The sequence below is a fragment of the Macrotis lagotis genome, chromosome X, assembly GCF_037893015.1.
Source record: "Macrotis lagotis isolate mMagLag1 chromosome X, bilby.v1.9.chrom.fasta, whole genome shotgun sequence".
In the NCBI taxonomy this organism is placed as follows: domain Eukaryota; kingdom Metazoa; phylum Chordata; class Mammalia; order Peramelemorphia; family Peramelidae; genus Macrotis; species Macrotis lagotis.
The window spans coordinates 634099990-634125663 of record NC_133666.1 but is presented as its reverse complement, the minus strand read 5'-3'; the positions used below and the strand labels follow the sequence as shown (position 1 = coordinate 634125663).

At 41.3% G+C, this 25674-nt stretch overlaps 1 protein-coding gene across 1 annotated transcript in view; it reads right to left on the bottom strand.

Annotated features, from left to right (window-relative positions):
• MAP2K2 (mitogen-activated protein kinase kinase 2) overlaps positions 1–25192 on the bottom strand; it is a 31873-nt gene extending 6681 nt beyond the window's left edge. The window contains exons 1-9 of the mRNA XM_074204030.1: positions 24961–25192; positions 23451–23661; positions 16614–16760; positions 9751–9828; positions 7233–7284; positions 7009–7133; positions 4861–5074; positions 2524–2588; positions 946–1007 (exon numbers count right to left, since the gene is read on the bottom strand). Of these exons, the coding sequence (XP_074060131.1) occupies positions 946–1007; positions 2524–2588; positions 4861–5074; positions 7009–7133; positions 7233–7284; positions 9751–9828; positions 16614–16760; positions 23451–23661; positions 24961–25052 (1046 nt within the window). The 5' untranslated portion in view covers positions 25053–25192. The remainder of the gene's footprint in view (positions 1–945; positions 1008–2523; positions 2589–4860; positions 5075–7008; positions 7134–7232; positions 7285–9750; positions 9829–16613; positions 16761–23450; positions 23662–24960) is intronic.
• Positions 25193–25674: the final 482 nt, after the last annotated feature.

Below are 25674 nucleotides of genomic sequence, written 5' to 3'. Positions count from 1 at the left end.
CAGAGCAAATGAAACTGGCTGAAATTCAAACTACAAGATGTCTGATAGCTACTGGCCCAATCGCTCAGATCAATTAAAGATTTTTTTTTTTTGATGTTAAACTATGTTGAGTTCTCAAAATAAGTATAGGTTTTTAAGGGTCTGAATTATTTGCAAGGCTACATTAAAAAATAAAGGCAGGGGTGGCTAGGTGGAGCAGTGGATAGAGCACCAGCCCTGGATTCAGGAGTACCTGAGTTCAAATTTGGCCTCAAACACTTAATAATTACCTAGGCGGTGTGGCCTTGGGCAAGCCACTTAACTCCATCTGCCTTACAAAAAAAAAAAAAAAAAACCACACCTAAAAAAAAAATAAAGTCAATCTTTTCTTCTGACTGAATAATCAAGAATTATGATCATTCCTTGATCCCCAAAGGCATTTCCCCACAAAAAAAATATAAACAAATGAATAAATAAGGTTATAGTAAAGTCAACAACTATAAGCTAGACAAAGAAACTCTAATTATGCTCTAAACCTAAAAGAGGACCAAAAAATCTTGTAACTTAAAAAATCTTCTTAGAAAGGTCCTCTTTAGAAACATGTTTCAGGATAAGTTCAATTGTCATCTAGATTCCTTAACAAATAGCTTTGCTAAAAATAGAAAATCAGAGATCTCTAAGGTGAAGATGATAGCTAAGGATTAAAAGTATGAACTCTCTAGGCCTCAATCTTTGGTTAAAGTATTAAGTGATTGGGACTCAAGCAACTGTGGGAAGAGAGACCTAGGCATCCTACCAAATCCCTAACTTCAAACAGGAGTTAGGACTAGCAGGTATAGCCTCTCTGGGTCAATGATAAGAAGTGTAAGCAGATGACAGGGGACAGACAGCATGCCTGCCTTACCCTCCAGGCTGACATTCTGGAATAAAGAAATTATGCTGATGAAATGGATTTGTGGAGCTTACCATTTATTTACAAACTCCTGGAAATCTTGTGTAAAAACACCATTCGGCAGCTTAGGTGGAGGCTGAGGAAGAACACAGATCAGTTTGCATCAGTCGCAGTAAAACTTTAGCAATATCTCAGAAAAGGACAGAGGAGTGGCAATAAAGTACACAGTATGTAACTAGATCACATTTGAGCTTGCATCTTCACGTATTTTCCTTTGGTTCCCACCCTTGAGCCATTTACTATGAGGAAAGAGGCCATCATCCTTCCTTCGTGGTTTAAGTAACTGCTCTCCCCTCGCAACAGCCTTCCAAAGGGAGGGTTGCACCCAATGAACATGTAATATATGCCAGTCTCCTCCTTTAAGGAAGAGTTTAGCAATAACAACATTTGTACACTGCTTTATAATTTTCTACTCATTTTAAAGAGATCATAAACCATGTCACTAGAGCTTTATAGGTCTTCTCTCCTTGGAATATCACTTAAGCTTTTTGCTCTTAAGCTATATGCCTAGATGGAAAAAAGGGTTAATACGTTCTATCAACCGGGAGATCCCAGAATGCTTGGCAGGTGTACAAAGTAGTACAAATATAAGCTTCGATGGTACAAGGTCAAGTGTTGGTGTGGGAAGCAAATGGAGAAATCAGCATGATGGTTTACCCTAGGCTCACTTATCAACCATAACGTTTTGTCCTCTCTGATCTCCAAGTTCTGGGACCACAATCTCTGCCCATTCAAGAGAAAGGGCACTGGTCCTAGAACTGTGGAGGTAGCAGTGGATCTGAGGGGTGCACTCTTAGTGCTGGTGCCACTACCAGAGGCAGGAAAATATATGTCATGGCAGCTCCACCCTCTTCTGTTGTCATCTGCTTCCTAAACTATCCACCACCTTGCTTCATGTAACCAACCTTAAGCCAAGCCCAGTGCTACACAACTGCACTATTATTGCCTTTTCTTGTCCTTGGCCCTAAGTGGCTATAGGAGAGATACCCAAGGATACAAGGGTCCTGGGATACAATTAAGCATCATGTGTCATTCTCATGTAATCAAAACAAAGATCCAACCAAGACAAATCAGAAAAAGGATGTTCTACTGGTCCAAGAAGAGGGATTTATCTATTCTTAGCCCTTTCAAAGACTTGCTGAAGGTGAATCTTCATTTTCAGGCCCTCTTTCCCTGAGGACCATCCTTCTAGGGAAGAAGCAATTATTGAGAAATTCATATACACTGGACTCCAAGACATTCAGATAAGCTGCTTTATTGGAGTGATCTATAAAAAAGATGGGTTCCTAAGATTCATTTGGAGTGGGACCTTCCAGTCCTAAATTCTATGATCTAAATTCAGATGGCACATCATTTCTAGAAATGTGACCTAGAAAATAAACTACTAAAGAAATTCTTACCTTAGGCGTGTAAATATGCACCTTTGTGCAAAGCTTTGTGCCAGTTTAGTAGTAATGAATACATTATTTTCTATCTCAATAAAACTACATTAAAATAAAGGTTAGTTCACTATTTATTTGCAATTGACCAGATACCTTAGCAAGATAAATTTGGTTCAGATGAAGTAAGGTAATTTCAGTGAGCATACAAACCTCATTAACAATATAGTCCAATAGTTCAAAGATGGCCATGGCAGGTCGACTATCTATCCCATGACCTGCAGAGAAGATAAATAGTTGCTTGTGAGATAGGCAGAATGGAGCAAAGAGTGAGGTCCTATAAACAGAGGGAAGGTTATAGTTGTTCACACCCAATTTTGATAGCAAGGATAGGCCTAACATAACAAGTTTAACTTTCCACCCACTTAACTCAAACAGATCTAAATAAGAAAGATCCTTTGGCTTTTTAACTGGTTGTGACACTGCTGTAATTTCATTCTGGGCTTTTGTTGCAAGATTTTGGAGATTCTTTTATAGTTGAAGAAAGTGAAGCCCAGATAAGAGACTGGATTTTGCCAAAGGTTAGGAAGGAAGAAGTAGAGTTGAGATTCAAATTTAGAGAAGTCTCTAAATTTAATGCTCTTTTTACTTTCTGCTTCAACACTCTTCTGTATAAATGTGTGAATGCACATAGACACTCTCTCTCTCTCTCTCTCTCTCTCTCTCTCTCTCTTTCAATTTAAATAAGCAAGTCACTTAGTATCCTACTGACTAGAGAATAAGAAAAGTCTTGTGCTAAGGTCAAAAGCTATTTTAGTGCATTGACTGCAAGTGGTGGGCAATGAGCTGCTTGGTGGTTAAGGCAAAAGACCCAGAATGTTTCTAGGATATAAACCTAGTTTTGTGTGTTTTCAACTTGTCCTTTTCTTACTCCTTAGAGAGCACTAAATATCCTTATCATTTTAATTTTACTTCCAAAAGTCATTTGTATTCAAATAAAGGCATAACAATGAATCAGTGAGGATGATTTCCCAAGTCTCACAAGGAAATCAGGTTCATCTCTCATGTACTGGCTGTGTATATGGCTCCTGGACAATTCTGCTTTTCTTGTCATCTCAGTGTTTTCAAGCATAAAGTCGGCCTAACACCATTTTCTCTATCTTACAGAATCAACTGTACAGAAAGTTCCTGGTAAATCTTAAGATGCTACAGAAACAAATTATTATAACAACACCTCATGGATTGTTAACCCACTTTCCTTAGCAGTTTTCCTTTTGGGGGCTATTTAAAAATGATTTGGCTAAAAAGACAGTTTTCTGGTCTTTCCAGCAGGTGTAAACTATATTGGGGCCAAAAGACATATTTAGACAAAGCACAACTGGGTGGGGAGTGATTTGGCTGACTTCCCAAGAAGTTTCATGTCAAGCTGAAAATTCCTGCTTGGGGAAGCTACCAGTTTTTCCTACCCTGAATCCTGAAATCTATTGCTGCATCTAACTTTCAACTACTGACCAAAGAAGTTTAAGGATAGGAACAAACACTATGCAGAAACAGTAAGATGTCAGTGCTGCCCTATTTGGGTGGGGTCCAGGATACAAGATCTCTTCACTGAGTTTCAAACATTTACCTCCAAATACTATGAGACATCTTTCTCTATATGTATAAGTAGTACCTCACATTAACCTTATTATCTAAATTTCCATACTCTGACTTAAAAATTGTGATTCTTCCCCTCACCTCTTATACTTAATCAATCAAATCCAATTCCACCTCTGTGACAACCCTTCTTCCCAAGGCCTTAGTACAGATCCTACATGTCATAGGGAAAAGCAACAGGTTTGTGGTCAAGGAGACCTGTACTCCAACCCAGTCTCAGATGCTGGACAAGGTATTTAACCTCTCTTTGATACTATTTCCTCATCTCTAAAACAAGAGGGTGGGACTCAATGGCCTCTAAGGTCCCTTTAAGCACCAAATCTATAATCTCAAGCCATGTCTTTGCATTTTTCCTCTTTTCCTACCTCAATTCATTCTTCCAAGCGGTTCTCTATTGCTTGTCAAACAGAGTTCAGACGCCTCTGCCAGATCCTCAAGTTTCTCTACAAACTGGGACCACCTGACTTAATCAAGCCAGTTGCTCTCTTTGTTCTACATAGAAGTCAATCTAGAGTACTATCTGACCCCAACATCACTGTGGAATTTCTCCCTGTTCTTTTCCAACAGGATGAAATGCTACTCATCAATGTAAAGCCCATCTCACACCATTGCCTTCATGAAACCTTTCTTGATCCCCACCTCCTCACTTTCATAAATAAAGGCACTCCCTCAACAGACTACGCTTTTAATCTTCATAACGCACTGACAGGTGAATTACAGCTATCTCTGTGTGTCTTTATCTTGCAATAAATATAAGGGCAAGCTCTATTTACTCTTTTTACCCCTTCAGTAAGCAGATTGCTTTTAATATCAGTTACTGAATGTTGACTGTCTGAAAGAGCTATTTCCAAGATTTTCTACTGCCCTTTGCAAGGTTGAAGATCCAGACCATACCACTGATGGGGCGTCCTGGGGGTCGTGGTCGGGGTGAGATGCTGTGAGGTTCTCCCTCTGCCCCATCAACCACGGGACGTCCAAATATCGCTTCTAGTTCCTTGGAGTCTGGTGGGGGAATCGGGTATCTTCCAATGGACAGCTCTACTAGGGACAGACCCATGCTCCAGATATCTGACTGGACTGAGTAGTGGGTGCCTTGTAATCGTTCTGGCTGTTAATTGAGAAAAAGACAAAATGCTTCAGTGGATAGAAAATATCACTATCAGGTGGCAAGAAAGGTTCTTTTTTTTTTCCAGAAAAAAGCTCCAGCATTGTATTTCCTTTAAGTATCACTAAGCAGATAAATTAGCATCAATCCTATTCCAAACCACATGTCCATTTTCCAATATTAAAGACCAAAATGGAAGAAATAAAGCAATTCTTCCTTCCCTCACTTCCAAACCTCTACTATCTATGGGTTAATTCTCATTGACACATTGTGATAGACAAATTTCAATTCCCTATCAATTAGAACCCCTTCCAAGGCTTAGAATCCTTTATGTTCCCAGGGATGGCAGATTCAAAGAAAAGCAAGTTCCCTTCTTCCCCCTCCAGAATTTATATAACCAGGAAAATTCACTATATACAAATACAAAAGGATAAGACAGAGGGTAAAGGCACCTAGGTATTTTTCCAAGTTCAACTCTTCCCTTTCCTCATTAGATAATCAACATTTAAACTGTTTACATTCCTGAAACGCAGCCTGCCCTCTCCCTCCTCTGTGACTTTGCCTAAGTCTTTATTAAATCCAATTACTTGCCTACTACTCAAACCACCAAGTGACATCCTGCCCATCCTTCAAAAAGGATCCAGCTCAAATGCCACCTTCTTCATAAACTCTTCCTTCTTGGTACTCCCCTGATCCTAGGTTCCAGTAAAATTGGAATATCATGTTACATTCTGCAAAACACGTAGAAAATGCTTCCATACAGGATAGTAATCTCCATATGGGCCCAGATTGTGTCTTATCATCTGTGGTTTCTTAATGCCTAACAGAGTGCTTGGAATTCTGGAGAGTTAATGAATATTTGTTGAAATGAAATGAAAGAACAGTGAGATTCTGACACTTTACTATGTAAAATACTACCCAGGTAGGGCATAAATAAGGAGAGCAGGCAGGATGGTGCTTGTCTCTATTACAGAATTCTCATAGAGTAGATATGGTAGCCTGACAATCTTTGAACAATTGACCAAAATGGCTCTCTATATAAGGTTCTAAGGAGGAAGATTATTAAAATTAGCAGCAAATCCACTTGTACAGGCCTGTATCACCAAACTAGTTCACCCAAGTGACCTTATAGCAAAAAGAAATCACAAATGCCAGGATCAATTTGATCTTTATAAACAAGAGACTAGGGAGGTATTTAAATACAGATGGACATATTAGTAAGAAAAGGAAGAAATTCAAAATTATATTAAAAAAGAACAAAACCTCAAAAAAAAAAAAAAGGAATTACAAAAAAAAGCTGGAGAAAACAATTAATGTTTTGTCCAAAAATATTCAATAAAAAAGAAGATACAAAGGATCAAATTAGGAAGATTCCTATTTAAGGCTAAATCAATATTTATTCCTATCTGGTAAAGCTACTTCCCTGCTCCCTGACCAACCACTGAGCAAATGTCTTTGCTTAGCATTCAAGTCTGGCTTAAATTATGCTCCAAAAAAGCCAGACTACTCACTGTCACCAATATATAACTTACACTTTTCCTCAGGATGTTCCTAATATCCACAATGTCTTCTCCTTGCCCTGATTAATTTCCTAGTGCTATGTAAACATGAGCTATCATTATTAAATCCAATTCAAATGCCACTTCCTCTGTGAACTCATTCCTGATCTCCCATCAGTAACAAATTTCTCCCTTGGATCTTTCTGTTTATACTTCCTCATTGCACTTACGTTTCATAGTTAATTTGGGTTTGTAACTAATCTCTCCAAATCTATAATCCTATGGCTTCCTATTTCATAACAGACTGTAAGTTCCACAAGGGCATGGACCAAGTTTCTCTAAACTTTGTAGTTTTTCTGGTAATGAAGATAGTTTCTGACACACAACAGATGGTCGAATATAACTATTTGCTGAAAGCGTCAACCCAAAGAAACTTACAGACATGTAGGATCGGGTTCCTACAAAGGAATTTGCCATAGAGTCAATGAGCTGCCCGCTCACTCCAAAGTCACAGAGCTTGATCTCTCCCCGAGTGTTGACCAAAATGTTAGAAGGTTTCACATCTAAAAGTGAATCAAGACAAAGACATTCTATTAGTAACAGCAGCTGCTGAATGGAGCCTGTGGACAAGTCCCAAAGAGGGTTGTTCCTTCCCATCTTACCTCTGTGCATAATCTGGTGTTTCTCTCTTAGATAAGCCAAGCCCCTAAGAACCTAGGAAACACAGAGGGAAGGGCAGACTTAATAAGAGTAACATATGTATATCCAAACCACATGTTTATGGAGTGCAAGTCTAGTGCTGCTAGGCCTGGTAAATTAGACTGCTGCACTGTTTTGAGGAGAGGGACAGGGAGATTAGGCTAGGGTACAGCAGACTTTTTTTTTGGCAAGACAATGGGGTTAGGTGACTTGCCCAAGGTCACACAAACTAGGAAATGTAACCGAATTTGAATTCAGCTCTTCCTGACTCCAGGTTGGGGCTTTATCCACTGTACCACCTAGCTGCCACAGTAGTCTCAATGTGAAGCTCCCTCCATGATGCACAAAGGCAATGCATCTGCCATTTACAATCTGAAGGTGCTCTCCAGGGTAGACGTGAATTCAAACCAGGCTTTCTTGTCCTGTCATGGCTCTGGCTCTACTCAACCCTTCAGATGATCAGGCCCAGCTGCCCCATTTTACAGATGAGGAGAGCCCTGCATGAAGTAATACAATCCTAAGCAGCAGAGACATGATCTTCTGGCTTAACCCCCAACTCTCCACTCCTGCCTCTTCTCTGACAAGGGAGGCACCAGAGATGAACATAGAGGCCCCTGTCAGAGAGGCAGGACATTCTGCTCAAGCCCACCATACCAATAGTCTTCTCCAGGTGAACTCTCAGTTGGAACATCCCAGAAAAGGAATGGCCTAACTCTCTCAGCCAAAGCTCAAAAGAACAGCATCTTTCACTCCAGTGATGTGATAAGTCAAAATGACAAGGCTTGATGCTGAACCACAATAACAGTCAAGTAAGATCATCCATAAAGGGAAAGCTAGATGCAGGATGATTTTGTCCCTGGGACTCTGCCTGCCTTTTGCCCAATTCTGCATCCTCCCTGTCACTCCCCAACGCACATTGCCTAAATTCTCCCTGCAAAGTATGTAATATTGAATGAGAGATGGAATAGTCAGAAGTTACCTTTTTTTTAGGTGTTTTTTTTTTGCAAGGCAAATGGGGTTAAGTGGCTTGCCTAAGGCCACACAGTTAGGTAATTATTAAGTGTCTGAGACCGGATTTGAACCCAGGTACTCCTGACTCCAGGGCCGGTGCTTTATCCACCTAGCCACCCCCACTACGCCACCTAGCCGCCCCAGAAGTTACCTTTAAGGTATGTGTTGCAGATGAAGCCTTGTGAACAATTTTCTAATGAGAAAATGCCATTTCTCTATCAAGTAAGAGTACTAATTTCAAACTCCTTAAAGATAGTAACTGTGTCATAATTATCTATTTTTCCAAATTGCACATGGAAGGTAGTCAGCAAATACTTGAACTTGAAGGATCATTAGAAAAGCAGCCAAAATCCTCATTACACCCTTTGTAATTCAGGTCAATCAAGATTGATTGCAAAAAGTGATATTACTGAAAAGCATTATCTACTGGTTCAGCTTTATCAGTTATACTAAGCAAAATCATGGTATTCAGAAAATTCAAAGAGAGTACAATATACTACTGAGTTCTGAAAGGATTAATAGGTTTTGTGCATCTTTTCCCTTAATCCTTAGATTAGTCTAAGGATTCTTGTTACTCTAAAATCTTGCAAGGCAGGAAATAAAGCCTGAGCTCTTTCATCTCTGCTGCCCCCCCCCCCCCCAATAAAAGGCTTTTCTGGTAATTGAGGTTGGAGAGAAGAAACAGGGATGGAAGAAGTAGCAAGAAGCATATTAGTTTTGAAATACTACAAGCTACCAAAGATGCCTTTTCTTCACTGACTGGTTTGTAGGATTTCCTCATTTACCAAACTCTCCTATTCCACCAACCAATGTCACCATATAAACACTTCCCTGTCATACACACATACAACCTTCTCTAACATCATTGCCTCCTATTCCACTGATCACAGAGCATCGAGAGAGGAATAAGGTAGTTTACCACAAAAAATTCAGGGATTCCATGCTAAGGCAGAGGACAGTGGCAATGAGTGTCTATAGGTACCATCTGGTGTTTTAAACAACAAATCAGAAAGCCAGTAGGGATCTTACAAGCAATCCACCTTAATAGCTTTGTTCTATAGATATAGATACTAAAGGTCAAAAATGTCAATGACTTGCCCAAGACCCAGAGAAAGCTAGAGTAAGAAGTAAGGCCTCCAAATACTGAGGCCAATGATCTTACTTATCCATCACACAAATATATAAAAAAGATTCAAGTTGTTTTTAAATTTTTGCCAGATGGAAAGAATTAAAGTGAGAACAGATATTTAATGCAAGTTATTACTACTTAAGAGCGAATTAAAAAAAAACCCAAAATAAATTTTTTTTTTTTAAAAGAGCGAATGCTACTAATGGAGAGAAACTTAAAGCATATAAATACAGGGTTTAAAAACCTAACTGCCCCACCCCCACCACGGGAATCAGTAGTTCCTAAAGTCTAAAAAAAGTCAGATTCCATTTGCAAAAACCCAAAAAGAGGAAAACACTTACCGCAATGCTAACCTTCCCCAGGATTTCTTCAGGAATTCTCTTGGCTTCTTTCAATACTTGATCCAGAGAACCTCCATCCTAAATTCCCAAAAGAAAAAAGAAAAGTCCCTGTCAAGACAGACATGAAGCAGCTATGCTGCTATTTTCCCTTTTGGCTTGGCAACACTGGACCTTAGTTTCCCAAGGGAACACCCTAGTGGCAGGCATAAAAATTAAGCATTTCCCCGGTTCACTGCAAGGTGTTATTCCACTTCCTCTACAGGAAATATGAACAACTCAGGGCCAAACACACTGGCAAATTGAAGAGCCCCTTGTAAGATTTCTATGTACACAAATGTGTTGCACATGAAAGGTAAAAAACCAATGCCAGACGAGAAGCCCCATTCTTCCTTACTCTTGGGCATTATTTATATTTTAAGTTCATATTTCTCCAGTGCTTTAGCACCTGGCAGGGAATTCAGCTCACTTGGAATGCCCTGATACTGCAATCAGTTCAACTAGAAGATATTAAGACAGACAAGTGGTGCCACAAGAGAAACGCCCCCCCACACACACACCAAAAAAACCCCAAACAAACAAAAACTGGCCTCTGTCCTGTACTGGAAATGTAGGAAACTGGCTGCTGACTGCCAGGCTAAAAATAAGAACAGGTGTAACAGAGTATGAGGAAGGCCAACAGCCCCTCTCCCAAATCATCTGAAAAAGTAGTAGCTTCTGCTTACAACAGGAGCAGAGTCCTCACTGCTCCTTGCCTCTGACAAAGCCTTTGACACATGTCGCCCTGCTGGATCCAGGTATGACAGCCTTGTATGACAGGGAGTATAAGTGTCATTATCATCATTTTGCTGAGGATGATGGTGGATTAGACAAATTGAATAGCTCACATATATTCAACAAATATATATGAAGAGCTACATAAAATCACATAAAGCTCTGGAGCCAAATGTCTTGGGTTCAAATCCCATTTTTAAAAACTGTATGATCTTGGGCAAGATATTCAACTCCATCAGGTCTCAGTTTCCTCATCGATAAATTTAGAAGACTTAACTAAATGGCTTTGGCGGTCTCTTCCAGTTCATTATCTATATCTATAGCAAGAGGAAAGAAAAATAAGTTGACAGTCCAGAAGACCCAAATTTGTCTTCAGTGACCCTTCACAAGTCACTTACCCTTGTGTATATCTCAGTTTTCTCAACTGTAAAATGAGAATAATAGCATCTGCCTCCCAGGTTTGTTATGAGGATAAAATAAAATAAATGTGCAAGGTTTTGCCCAGAGCCTGGCACCTGGCTATTTTTATAAAGGTTAACCATTATGATCATCCTATGAATGACTGAAAAAAGGAGGTAGTTAAGTCATGTTTTTAAGTAAGGGATAAAGCATCCACAAAACACCAAAAGAACCTGAAAAAGGCAGACCATCTATGGAGGAACTACAGAAAAGAATATGGGTGTATGGATGATGACTACCTATGCCAGTGAGACATAAACCCATTGAAATATATTGGTGAGTGGGGCAGCTAGGTGGTGTAGTGGATAGTGCACTGACCCTGAAATCAGGAGGACCTGAGATCAAATTTGACCTCAGACACAATAATTACCTAGCTGTGTGACCTTGGGCAAGTCACTTAACCTCAATGCCTTGCAAAAAAGAAAGAAAGAAATATACTGATGGGGCAATATAGCTTAGCAGAAAGAGCCTTGCAGCCTTGTCTTGGAGTGAAAAGGAAGCTGGGCTTCAGAGGATTTCCAAAAGGTTTCTCATTTTTTATCTGTCCAGGTTTAAAATCTCTGCCCTGAAACTTTTAAGGAGTGTGACTGCAAGTCACTTAATCTTTCTGAATCTCAGGCAAGATTGGATCCTTTTTTTTTTTTTTTTTTTAGGTTTTTGCTAGGCAATGGGGTTAAGTGGCCCAAGGCCACACAGCTAGATAATTATTAAGTGTCTGAGACTGGATTTGAACCCAGGTCCTCCTGACTCCAGGGCTGGTGCTCTATCCACTGTTCCACCTAGCTGCCCAAGATTGGATCCTTAATGCAGATATGACCCTGAGTCTGGTGCTCTTTCCACAATACAGCCTCACATAAAAGCCAGAGGTGGGGTTTGAGGAAAGGGAAACTAAAGAGAATGGTTCTGGAGGAGGTTTGGCCTCACAGAAGGTCCTCCAAAGGAAACTGTTGCCACAAAAGTTGGGACTTCTTCCTGACTAGACCTTCCTAGCTCTGGAGACAGAGACATATTCCCATCTGTATTTCCTTTTCTCCCCTTGTAAAAGGACATCCTATCTTGCCTTCACATTAGACCAGCCTCACTAAAGTAAAGGGATGCCCATCACCAGAGGCCTGGCCTTCAAGTGACAAATATTTCCATCACACAGCACGTCACAAGACCCATCCACTGAGTCATAGGAGGTAGCTCTGTCAGTAAAAGAACAGCCACAACTGGAACTGAACTGCCAACATTAGTTCAGTTTAGATTCTGCCAACTTTAACAAAATTATAGATCCTTAATAAGTATTCCAAGTATAATGGCAGATGAGATCTGATGGGGGATGTGTTTTGAACTGTGTCAAAGACAAGCACTAGAGAATCCAAGTGCTGTTTATGTTGTTATAGTAAAACAAGACATCTTGTATCTTGCATCTGTAACAGTACACAAATACTTTCCCCAATATGCTGACATGTATTACCGCCAATGATCTTCACAATCCCCTGGTTTGGATAGGGCAAATGTATTATTTCCAAATGGGAGAAAAGAAGAGTCTTGGAGGCAGCAGCTGAGTGATCTGGCAAGGTTAGGAAGCTACTAAGTCCATTTTGGGACAAGGCTATTGGTCATTTGGTTCATGTTCTGCCACACTGTCACCTCACAGGTACCTTCATATGAAATCTTCCCATCATCCCTAGTGCACAGGCAGATTTCCATTCCATGAGAAATCCAGGTCAACATAACATCCTTCAGAGAACTGGACATTTTGTTTATTAAAAACTTACAAGTCCCAGGATCTCTAGCTTTTGCATTTTTGGCAACTTTCTCCTCATTACAGAATCACATAATGGAAAAGCTAGAAGGAAGCTCACAGATCATTTAGTCTAACTCCTCTGTTTTCCAGAAAATAAAAAAAGGCCGAAGAGAACACACTGACATTTCACAAAGGTCCCTTCAAAAGAATGCTGAGCAGAAAATCGGGACCTAAAACCTTTAGCTAGACAGCAAAGAACAGCAGAAAGAAAACTGATCTAGAATCAGGAGACCTGGCTCTGATATTCATGTCTTTTTTTTTTTAAAAGGCAATGGGGTTAAGTTACTTGCCCAAGGTCACACAGCTAGGTAAGTATTAAGTGTCTGAGGCAGTATTTGAACTCAGGTACTCCCAACTCCAGGGCCGGTGCTCTATCCACTGCACCACCTAGCTGCCCCCCCTACAATGCTATATTAATGTGGGATTTTCCTACTTTGGAGAGACAGTATAAGTCACACAAAACCAAGTTAAGAGTTTAAAAAAAACCAACCTGGGTTCAAGTCTTGCCTTTGACACATACCAATTATACAACCCAGGCAATGGAAAGAACACTTTCAAAGTTCTAAACAACTCTCTAAAACTCGGTTACAGGGGTGCTGATTTGCATCTGTAGAGGGAGTTTCTCCACATCAAAATTTCAGAAAATATATCTATTATATCAAGCTGCATCTCCTTTTGAAACATTTACAATGGGAAAATCTATGAGACAGAATCACTTAAAAGGCCTACTTTGAGACTTCAGGAATATAGTCAGGCAGCCTTATAGGTCTTTTAAAGTGCCTATTCTGTGTTGGATACTACATTAAGCAAAAACCAAATCCATATTTACAAATGATATTTCTCCTTTGATTTTAAAAGCTGTCAAGAATGGCAGGGAAATATATCTGGGTATATGGATGAAAAGACTGAGATAAAGCCAACTTCAAATAAAACCTAGGGTTAGAGGCATTCAGTAAGACTGATCTGGGTGAGGCAGACAGTTATGAATTGTTTCCAGTCCTATTTCCTTTAAGAGTGAAAATGACTTTACTAAGAGACCTGTGAAGCCACCCAGGTCTCATCCAAAGGCACTACTGCACTCCAGTGAGTTCTTCACACCAGGCAGAGGTCCAGGAGTCAAGATAGCTCATGGGTCCCACCGATACCCAAGGAAGGTATTGTGAGAGGTGGGAAGAATCCAGGAGAAGCAGGCCAAGTGCCAGAGTCCCCATTTACTAGCCATGTTCCATTTTTTCTAATTGTCCACATCTGTGAAATGGGGAAAACAACGTTTGAATAACTTGGTTCCTAAGGTTAGTGTGGGGAACAAATGCAATCATGTGATCTTGGATAAAGTGCTTCTTGCGTGTAAGCTTCAGTTTTCTTACCTGTTAAATGGGAAAAATACAACTTCTCTCCCAGGGTTCTGAGACTTAAATGAGAGGCAATAGGTAAAGCACTTTGTCAACAGGGAAGAGAAGTGTTCTGTGTGTCAGCTTCTATCATTATCATTAATAATGGTCAACAGCAACCCTCCCAACCAAGGTCACTTTGCACATTAACCTTTTCTGGAGACCTATCTATACACCAGCCCTGAAATGACTCATCCCTGGTTCAATCCAGTTAAGCAGGGCAGTGGGAGGAACAGAGAGAAGGCAGATAAATTTTCCCATACCATAACTTCATATTCCAAAAGAAGATGATAAGGGGGCAGGAATCAATGGCAGAATGCAAATGAAATTAAAAAATATGATTCCCATAGCAAGTTGCCCAGGAATTTTCAATTGTAAAAACTGTCATTAGGTTTTTTTTTTTTATTTCTGTTGTCTTCTAATTGGTGTATAAATTGGATTTAAGTGAGGCAGAGTTGCAGGAAGTTGTTGGCCTCACTCTCCTCCAGATGTCACAGTTCAGTGGCAGGACATAGTCAAAATGACTGGTGGTGTTTTAAAATGCAGTGGATGACCTTGTGTCATCAGTGTCTAACACAGCAAAGGAAGGTATTGAAGAGCAGATGTTTCAGGGATTAACAATGAGAAAATTTAGGATTACGCAAGCTTGAGTCTATGATGATAGGGAAAAAGCACCAAATGGTCAGAGCAAACCCTGGAACAACTATCTCCCTCAGAACAATCACTTCTACATTGTGTGACAGTGTTCCCCAGGAAAGAGGAGGTAATCACCCAGGAACCAAACCTGTCAAAGTATTAAAAATACTATTTAACTGCAAATGCTTAATCAGTACTTAAAAAAAATAAACAAGATGGGCTTGTGAGGACAGGGCCCATTCACAAGAATTATAAGCATGATACATTATGAATGCTTTACAACACATGTATTCAAAGAATTCTGTAACTGGAAGAGACCCAAAGATCATTTAGTTCTATCCTACTTTTCACAGAATAAGAATTTGAGAACTGCTGAGTCCCACTTCTGGACACAATCAATCTTTCCCAGATGAGCTCTGGAGGGGCGGGAGACAAGGAAGACTAAGGAGACAAGTACTCCATCAAGTGCTCTCTTTATTTATCAAAACATGAGTACTTAAATACCTTTCCAGTCCCTAATCCACTCCCACTCCTGGGGCACTTAGTAAAATAAGACCTGATGTTCAAGGACCAGGTGAAGATAATTTACAATGCTCCCATACACAAGGGTTCCTAAAAGAGACCCAGAGGAGGAAACGACTTGCCCAAGATGATACAACTACTGCCAAGCACAGTCCACCTCCTGACTCCTGTCTCCATTTCTCTCTTGGTTCCCATGTTGGGATCTATAGAACCCTAGTCTTACACAAACATGGATTAAGATGGGATGAGGGCATGTGGTGCTGAAAATTTCAAACCTAAAATTCTAGATAGAAAATTATTGGCTTTAGATCCAGAAAAGGTCTTTGGAATTACCTTGCCCAGGCTTCTTTTTTTGCAGAGAAGTTAAGTGGCTTGCCCCAGGGCCACACTGAGCAAAGCCTGGCAATGGAATGTAAGGCCTGCTTTGACTCCAAACCTCCTGTTCTTTCCACTAGGCCATACTACATTCTATCAAAAAATACTTCTTACATTCAGCAAGTTTTCAGAATTGGAAAAGAAGTTTAATTTCTCCATTTTGCTCCCAAATATCCAATCTCTGCTTCATCCAGGACCTGCACTGTGTATCCAGACTTTAGGAAAATAAGGAAACAGAACAAATATTTACAGGTTCTGCCAATATACCTCAAATCCCAAAACAGCTCATGACTAAATAAGTTTAGGAAATACCAAGCTGCCTATCTTACCTGAATACTGTAAAAATGACATTACATTAGTGTGCATGACTCTTAAAACTTAACCAAAGCTGGATGTGGAGTCAGACATCTACTCTGGATTCCATCTCTACTACTTACTATCTACGTGATGATGAAACAAGTATTTACCCTATCTGACCCTCAGACTCTTCTCCTGTAAAACCGGGACCTTAATATTGACAATACCACCTCCCCCACAAGGTTGAGAGGAATAAAAAGCTTTAATAAATTATAAAGCACTCAAGAAATATGAGCTAATATCATCATGCCACTCAAGCCCCAGAGACCTTCCACAGCTGTCCTCAGTGGCAGATGCAAAGTTAGACAGGCTGTTGGGGATGGGGGAGGGGGAAGGGAGGGAGGGAGAGCTGTGTTTCAGCACTTCCTCTTAAGGACTTTAGTTCTGACCACTTCTGCTTTTAACATTTCTGCTTAACTTTAGATCTTCCAGAGACCTAGGCAAAAGCACCTCTCCCAACTTATATAAAACCATGGCTTTTGCACAAGCCACTGACACACTCATTAAAGATTTCCATTCATCTTTTTTTAGTCACTAGTCTTTCCCAGGGTTGGACTCACCATGTGTTCCATGCAGATGCTAATCTCTCCATCACTATAAAAGGCACCATAGAAACCCACGATGTATGGAGAGTTGCATTCATGTAGGACCTGAAGTTCACGGATAATCTGGTTCCGGATTGCTGGTTTGATCTCTAAGTGAATCAACTGAAAAGTGACAAGAATTTAATTCAATGAATATTTATCCAGCATACAGAAAACAGGTAAAATTCTTAGCCTAGAATCCAAGGTCGATGTACCATTTCACCTTTAGCACATTTATTGCCCAATCTGGCTCTTCTCTACTCTGATCTTGAAGCATGCCTTGTGGAATGCCAAATATCTTTTTTGGAGTTAAGTTGGGTAAAGACATGTCAGAAGGAGAGAAAAGGAATTAACACTATCAGAATGGCCCTGTTATTCTATCACTTCCAATCCCTCATCAAATGGAAGTCTCACACCTCTTTCTGGCTAAAATAGCTGGTGTATAGCCAGGTGGACCCACAGTAAAACACTAATGGAGTAAGGAAAACCTGAATTCAAATTTGGTCTCAGACACTTATCAGTTGTATGACCCAGGACCTATCATTTAACCAGTTTCCTCAACTGTTGATTGGGGATAATAAAAGCACCCAGGTTGATGTAAGATCAAATAAAATGATAGTCATAAAAGTGCCTAAGACAATGTCTGGGACATAAGCAAGCACTATATAAAGGCCAGCTATTAAAACCACCACCTATGGCTGCAGGGTGTGGTGAACAGGTGTTACTTTTGCTGACTATATAAACTCTGGAACTCAAGATTTTTCGATCTTGGGCAGTATTAGAAGAGTTAATGTTTAGGACTAAGGAAGCAACAGTCCTTCAGGGCTCTTGTCCTGGCCAGACCACATCTGTACTACTGTGTTCATTTGCATGCACCCCATTTTAGAAAAGACACTGACAAGCTAGAGAGTACCTGGATGAAGTTAACTAGAACAATGAAGTCCTGAAATCAGGCCATATGAAGACTGCTGAAGGAATTAGGGATGTATGCTTCCCGGAAGAAAAGTGGGGGGGGGGGTGGCTAGGTGGCGCAGTGGATAAAGCACCGACCCTGGAGTCAGGAGTACCTGGGTTCAAATCCGGTCTCAGACACTTAATAATTACCTAGCTGTGTGGCCTTGGGCAAGCCACTTAACCCCATTTGCCTTGCCAAAACCTAACAAAAAAAAAAAAAGAAAAGACTAAGGGATACAATGACTGTCTTTATGTATTTGAAGGTTGCCACAAATATGATATCATGTGGAAGAGGGATTAGTCTTGTTCAGCTTGGTCCCAAAGGGCAAAAATAGGAGCAACAGGTGGATGCTAACAAAAGAGTAAATTTAAGTTTGATATAAGAAAAAAAACTATCAAGTGAAATTAGTATCAAGCAGAATAAACTGTTTTGGGGGCTCATGGTTTCTTTTTTGTCTTTAAGCAGAGGCCAGAGGAAGAGGATGCCAGGCAAGTTTAGAAGGGATGCTCAGGTCTCTGAGATTCTGTGGCCTGGAGGGCCTTCTCTTTGGCCTGAGTTTAGACAAAGCTTTAGGAGGAATATTAACAAGTTAGGACACAGAGAAATGTCAGGGGGTGACAGGAGACGTAGGGTGGGAACAGAGGACAATGAGCCCAGAGAAGACTTTGGGGACATAACCTGTCTTCAAGCACCTGAAGGACTATCAGGAAAGGAATGGGCTTATACCACTTGGCTATTGATGGCAGAACCAAGATTAAGCAGTGGAAATTCTACTTTAAAAGCACAGATGAGCTTTACTTCAGGTGGAAACTAGACAGTTAACTCCTTCCAGTTTTGTGATGTTAAAGGCCTAACTGCTGCCTACTTGGACCTACACTATTCACCTGATTCTTCCAGACCTTTGACTCTTTTATCTAAGCCTTGGTGTCTGCCTGATCCATAATTTTTTGCCAAATCCAACCTGTCTCGTTCACCCCAACTCACCAGTCTACTTCCACTGCCCAGCATTCCAGAGAAGGAACACACTAAATCAAGTTCCTGGGTGACTTGTAGATTTTGTAAAGTATCCCTAAATCCAAAATATGATAACAAGTCTTCTGTAGACTGAATAAAGTTTCATATTCATATAGACTACTGCTTTTCAAATATGAGCAAATCTACCTGTGATGAATATATTATATAGTAATTGAAAGTATCACTGAATTCATGTGTTTTTATAATCAGTATTTCCTTAAGCAACAGATTCATAGAACATCTATCCTTCTATTACCATTAAAAGGGATCCTCACACTTAGAGATGCATTAGAGACCACAGGCTTACAGACAGTCAGAAAGGATCTTGGAGGCATCTAGTTCAATTCTTATTTTAAAGAAAAGTAAAATGGGAGCCAGAGAAGGAAAATGATTTGATTGGTCCAAACCCTGGTTTGAACAAAGAAGACAAAGTCAAAGATGAATCAGGGAAAGAATCAAGGGCAAGGTAAGAATGCAAGTTACCTGAATGGGAGGAGTATTTAGATATTTGTTTTATTGATGCCTTAAAAAGAAACTCAAACATCAGTCATTTTCTAATATGCCTCACCCCTGCCCCATCAGACCCTTTCTCAGTAACAAAGGAAAATTGCTGAGCAAAATCAAGCTGACCATGTCACCATTACACAGTATGCAACAGTCTATACTCAAGAGTTCTTCAAATCTTGGGAATTGCTTTGCTATCTATTCTTAGAGTTTGGGTGCCACTTCTTATTACTTTAATGAACATTACTGTAGTCACCATTCATTGCTGCTTTACTCTGCATCACATCCTGCATCAGTACATATTTCTCTGAATAGCTTACATTTGACATTCCCTTTGTTGAAAAGAAATTTCCGAGAAACAGGCATTTAGAAAGTACCAACTGTGTGCTGCCATGTGCTAAGGACAACAAGATCATAAAAGGAAACAAGACTCTTCTTTCAAGGAGCTTATGTGACAGCTTGGGGTGTAGGTGGTGCAGTCACTGGACTTAGAGCCTGAGAGACCTGAGTTCAAATATGACCTCATTGACTTACTAATTGTGTAACCCTGAAGAAGTCACAATGTTTCTCGGCCTCAGTGTCCCCATCTGAAAAATGGGGATACTAATAGGACCTCATTCCCAGGGTGGTTGTGAAGATAAAAAGAGTAAAGTGTTGTAAAAATGCAAGCTATTACTATTGCTATTATTATTACTACATTCATTTGGGAAAGACAACAGGTATATCTAAGTGGATGCAAAATAAATACAATAGAAGGTAGTCATAGCTTGGGGAATTCAAAAAGGTTTCCTGCATATAAGGTGAGGAGATCTATAATGTGGAGATGAGGAGGAAGGCATGTCCCAAGAGCAGAGACAAACAGTTTGGCTGCATGGTCTGTGTTTAGGGAAAGGGTAGAGATAGATGTAGATAACAATGTTGAGATCATTCTTTAATAACAAGGATGGAAAGATAGGCTTTGGTCATTGAAGTTTGATATAAGGAAAAACCAACATGTTGAATTCTTGTCAAATGGAAGGGGCTGACTTGGATTTAAACAGGAATAGTTACATTTTACTCTGGTGGGGGCTGGTGACACAGCTCAGGTTCTCTCTCCATAACACTTTGCCCATCTCCAACAAACAACTCCAGGAGTGCCTAGGACAGAAGGCTCAACCTGCTGCAGGAGCAAATACACCAGGTTGGTAATCTGGATCTCATTCTGATTCTGTGACCAGTGAAATGCTGCTTAATCTCCTCTGCTTTGAATTGGCCTCAAAAATACCTTTCAAACAAATTTAATGCAAAATGCCCACATATAAACATACTGAACTCAAAGAAGCTAAGGACAAAAAGAGACAATAGATTGCAGTGGAGAAAGAGCTGATGGTCTGTGCTCTCATCCCAGTTCTAACTCATTAGGTGACCAGAAGAGAGTTCAAACTTAAAGATGTAAGGATCTGGGAAGAACAAAAAACCAGAAGCTACACTAAAGTCAGGAAGGAAGTCATTTAAAAAGGAAACTACTTCATGACATATGTGCATAAGGAATGATATTTATTATCTTCAGTGTTTATAGATTCTGTGCCATTACCTTAGAGAAGTAGTGCCTAACCTGGGGTCCAAACTTTCTAAAAAAAATTGTTTTTGTTAACTGTATTCTTCTGTATTTTATACATTTAAACACAGGATTGTGAGGAGTTCACAGTCTTCTCAGATGTCAAAAAAGTCCATTACCCCCCAAAATTACCCCTTTACCCCTTACTTAGCTTTGTGCAACTTCCAAGCACAGGCGGCCTACTTCTGCAACAAGAGCATGGGAGACAACATGCTGAAAATGGATGAGGTTAGAGAGGTGACTAGAAAAGAAGCCTGTGACCTGATCTTTGGAGGTATTTAAGAAATTGAGATGAAAGAAACAGCTCTCACCCATCAAGTATTCCAGCTGAAAACTAGAGGAAAGAAGATTATCCTCCTTTAAATTCTTCCCAGTTCACACATGGTCACTGTAGTTAATTAACTGAATGTGAGTTTTTAACATGATCCAAGGAAACAAGTTGCACAAGCCAAAGGATACTAAAGCCACAACATACAAATCTCTCCAATCAAGGTTTTTGGTCAATTAATTTTTTGTGTGAATGTGGACATGTCACTTCTCTCTATGCTTCATTTTTTTCCACCTTTAAAATGTGGATAAGGGAGAGGATAGGCTAAGAAGAGTTAAAACTAAAAGCAGGGCAGAACAGCAGGCAGGAGAGAAAAGGTTCTGTTAAGTCAGAGTCCCAAATGTATGACTTTCTTTAGCATTTTCCTCCCAGTTTTAAATGGCTGAAGTAAATTAAATCTATCATGCTGAGAGGATTCAATGCTCTAATAAAGTTGAAGATAAATTTTTTATAATCAGTACCAAATTTAATCAAATCCTAAAACAATTCTTTTCCATCAAGATGGAGAACCTTTTTTAGATCCTGGGATTTCAAAAATCCTTATACCCTCTAAAGAGATAAGCTCCCTATCTTTAACCCTTAGCTTTTTAACTTCTCAATTATATTCTAACCATTTTCTTCCCTGTGCTCTAGTCTAATGCAAACCAAAGGCTTGAAATGTTACTTCTGGCTTTGACAAGACTGCCTGCCATGAGAACAAAAATAGAATGCATGCAGTCAAAAGTACTATGCTCCATCAGGAGAGGGAACAATACCTCAGGAGAAAAAGATAAATAGTTGAAGAACTAAAGAGCAAAGAAACCATGTTATTTCCATTATAGGCAGGACCCCTAAAAGCTAATGCTTGGATCTGTGAAAATCCATCTGGGCATGGAACAGCCAGATTTCAAATAAAGCAATTTGATACTTATAGAGCAACAATCTTAAGAAGGTTGACTTCTCTGATCAAAAAAATAGTTTTCCCACAAAGCTCTGGCAACGTCCATAACATCCATAATTTAAGCCACTAAAATCAATGCAATTAGAAATCACGTAAAAAAATTGTTTCCCCCAAATTTCCCAAAGGCCACCAAGTGTCTGTAAGCCTTAAGGCACAATTTAGACATGAGGTACTATTAATAATAAGTTTTGATGAGGTTATATTATAGAGTAGGAGGAAAGAACATCAAAAATTATTAAAGTTCTAAAAGATGCCAAATAGTTTACCATCAAGGTTCAATGGCTCCAGAAAAGTGATCTGGTGTATTTGGGCTCCACTAGCCCAATACTTTATTCCCCAGCAGAGTTTAAAGCCCCAGGTCTACAGATCCTACACAATTCCCTGTTGAGAGATGAAAGTTAAGTTCAAACTTTTGAACAGTTTTCTAAAAAAGGACCTGAGTCCAAGTGGACAAAAATGTTTATAGCAGTTCTTTTTTTGTAGTGGCAAAGAACTGGAAACTGAGGGGCTTATTCCCATTAATTTGGGAATAACTGAACAAATTTTGGCCATTTGATAGAGTACTATAGGAAATAATAAAGGGGATGGGTTCAGGGAAACCTGGAAAGACTTGTATGAACCAATGAAGAGTGAAGTGAGCAGAATCAGAACAATTAAATGATAACAACATTACTGTAAAGAGAAACAATTCTGAAAGACTTTGGGAATTGATCAACATGATAACCAACCACATTCCAGAGGATTCAAGATGAAACATGTTGCCCCCCTCCTGATGGAAACTAAGTGCAGAGTGGAACATTTTGTTTTACTTCACTATAATTGTTTACAACAGGGGTTGTGCTTTTCTTGTATTCAATGGAGGAGAAAGGGAAATAAGAGGGAACAGGTGGTCTTTTGGGGACAAATCCTCCTTCTATCACTATGGAAGAAAACCCCGCCCCATCATTTCACCTTCAGCAAGTTTTCCATGTCTGGTTATAAGTTATCCAAAAAAGAAGGCACCCATACACTGAAGGCCTCCTCATGGTCTTTTAACATTTTAGGCAAAGTCAAGTGTCAAGATTCAAAGAGAAGTGAAGAATAAAAATATATGTCCATAGTATTTTATGTTTTACAACATGCTTTCCTTGAAACAAACTCATAATGTAGGCAGTACAATTATGATTATCCTCATTTCAAAGGTCACAAAACTGTTGTGTACTGAAGTCAAGAAGTGAAAGGTAATATAAAGCAAGGAAGTTTAAGTCTGTATTGCCACTTTCTAACTGTCATCAACAAGAAGGTGCTCTTTTCCAGCAATGGCATCAAATGCTGCTGCCTGGCATCAAAGGATGGTAATAAAATTTCTAAACATCAGTAAATCGGATTATATCAACTGCATCTACAAAGGAAAGTCTGAAACCTTTCCATTCACAGGAGAAGCTTCTCTGTACTCTGGGCTCCTTATTGAGAGTGGAGGCCAGTAGCTTGCTTACCTTTCGGGCCATGATGAGGCCTGAGGGTCTGTGCTGTACTTTGGTGACTACCCCGCCATTGCCAGCTCCTAGTTCAGAGATTCTCTCAAAGTCATCATCCTTCAGTTCCCCCACTTTTGCCTTCTGGGTGAGGAAAGCTTCCAACCGCTTCTTTTGCTGCTCATCAAGTTCTAGTTCTTCTAATTTTTTCTGCAGATCTGCCAAGTTCGCTCTGTGCGTTCATGCACGTACCGACACAGACACATAGACACACAGACAAACACCAGGGCAAGGGATGTCAGAAAGGAGAGACAGGAGAAAAAAGTCTGGTCAGTCATTTGAAAGTGTAAAATCATTCCATTCTTTGTCTAAAGGCGCCACCAGGGGCTATAAAAAGCCTTGGCATTCCAAGGGCTTACCACTACTACTAATAATAATAGATGACATTTCTCTAGCAATTTATGGTTTGCAAAACATTTTAAATATTTTCTCTCATTTGACCTTTAGAAAACCTTGCAAAATAGGTAATACTAATACAGATATGATTATTCCCATTTTACAGATGAAGGAACTGAGACTCAAAGCACTTACCAAGATCATACTACTAATGGCAGACCAAGTTTTTTGAATCCAGATCTTCAAGCTTTATGTCTAGTATAATTTCTACTATAATCTCCTCTCTAGTGCAAAACTTGGAAAGATAAACTATAGAAAAGGATCAAGACCAGGGAAGAAAAATGGGTAGAAAATGAGGCCTTCTTCTCAATATTCTCAATGGAAAGGTAGGATTATCATTTACATTGAACACCAGAAGCATGAAGCAATAATGGCAGAAGTCAAATAACTCACGGTATCCCTACAGGTTCTACTTTGTCCTTGGTTTAAGTCCGAAGAGGCTGGGTTTATAAGAAAAGGTCAGTACTTTCAAAGCGGCCCCAAACAGACTAGCCTTCTGTTTTTCACACTAGGCCTAGTGTGAATGCACAAACCTGCCTACTCTGCCCAGCTCCAACAGTACCTGGAGAAGGGCTTGACCCACTCCCTGGAGCTGCGAATTCAGCCCTCCCTGCCGGTATTCCATGATTATCTGCCACTCGCCCTTCAGAAGGCTTCCTTTTGTTTTTGTCCCCTTTCAACCGCCCCCCGGATTTCTTCATCTCCCTTCACAAAATAAAATTCCACCTTCACAGAACCCACTCATGTTTTCTCTCCCTTACCCAACCTGTATTTTTCATTTCCCCCCTAAAATCTGTCTTCCTTTAATTCCTCTCCCGTCCCTGCACCACCTCCCTCCTCTTCAAAGTAGTCTATTGGAAAGAATCCCGCTCTCCCGTCGGAAGGTCTGGGTTCGAGTCCAAGACCTTTCTATTTCCCATGTTGGGGTCCCGAGTTTCAGTTTCCCCACTTGTAAAACTGAGGGGGGCTGCGTGGGCCTCAAGTCTCGGAGGGCCGGGCCCCGACGGCGGCCCTGGGCCCGAGCGCCGGCCCCGGCGCGGCCTCCCCGGGCCCCCTCCCCGGCCCGGGCACTCACTCGGACGCGCCCTCGCTGGTCGGGGACGGGCCCTCGGCGATGCTGGGGGCGATGTTGAGCGCCGGCAGCACCGGCTTCCTCTTGGCCAGCATCGGGGCTTCCCGGGGAGCCGAGGCCGGGGGCGGGGGCGGCGCGGCGGCAGCGCCTCTAGCCGGGGCCCATAGGGGAGGAGGCGCCCCGGCCCGGCTCCGGCTCCGGCTCCGGCCCCGCGGGGGCCTCGGGCCTAGGCGAGCCCGGGGCCGGGGCCGAGGCCTGCGGGACGGCGCGGGGAGGGCGGCGCCCGGAGGCAGCGGGGCCGGGGCCGGGGCCGGCGGGCAGCAGCGCCGCAGCGGGAGCCGGAGCCGCGGCTCGGGAGCGCTGGGGCCGGGGCCGGGGCCGCGCGGGGCTGACGCTGCGGCGGGGGGGGGCGGGGGGAAGCGCCCGCTCCGGAGTCTCGCGAGAGGCCCACGCTCTGCCCGCCCGCCCGGGCCCCGCCGCGCATGCGCCGCTGGGGCCGCCGCTGGGGCGCGGAGACGCCGAGAGGCCCCCGAGGCTGGTGGGTGCCAGCGGTCCCTCCTGGAGCCCTTCGTCACCCAAGGGCCGCCCCTGCCCGCGGTCTTAACATCCCGGTGGGTGGACCTGGAAGCGAGCCAGGGCTTGTTGGGGGCAGCGCTGAGCCCCAGGCCCGGGGTCCCTGGCCCTGTGGGCCGCGGGCTCTTCCTCGCTAGGACTGGG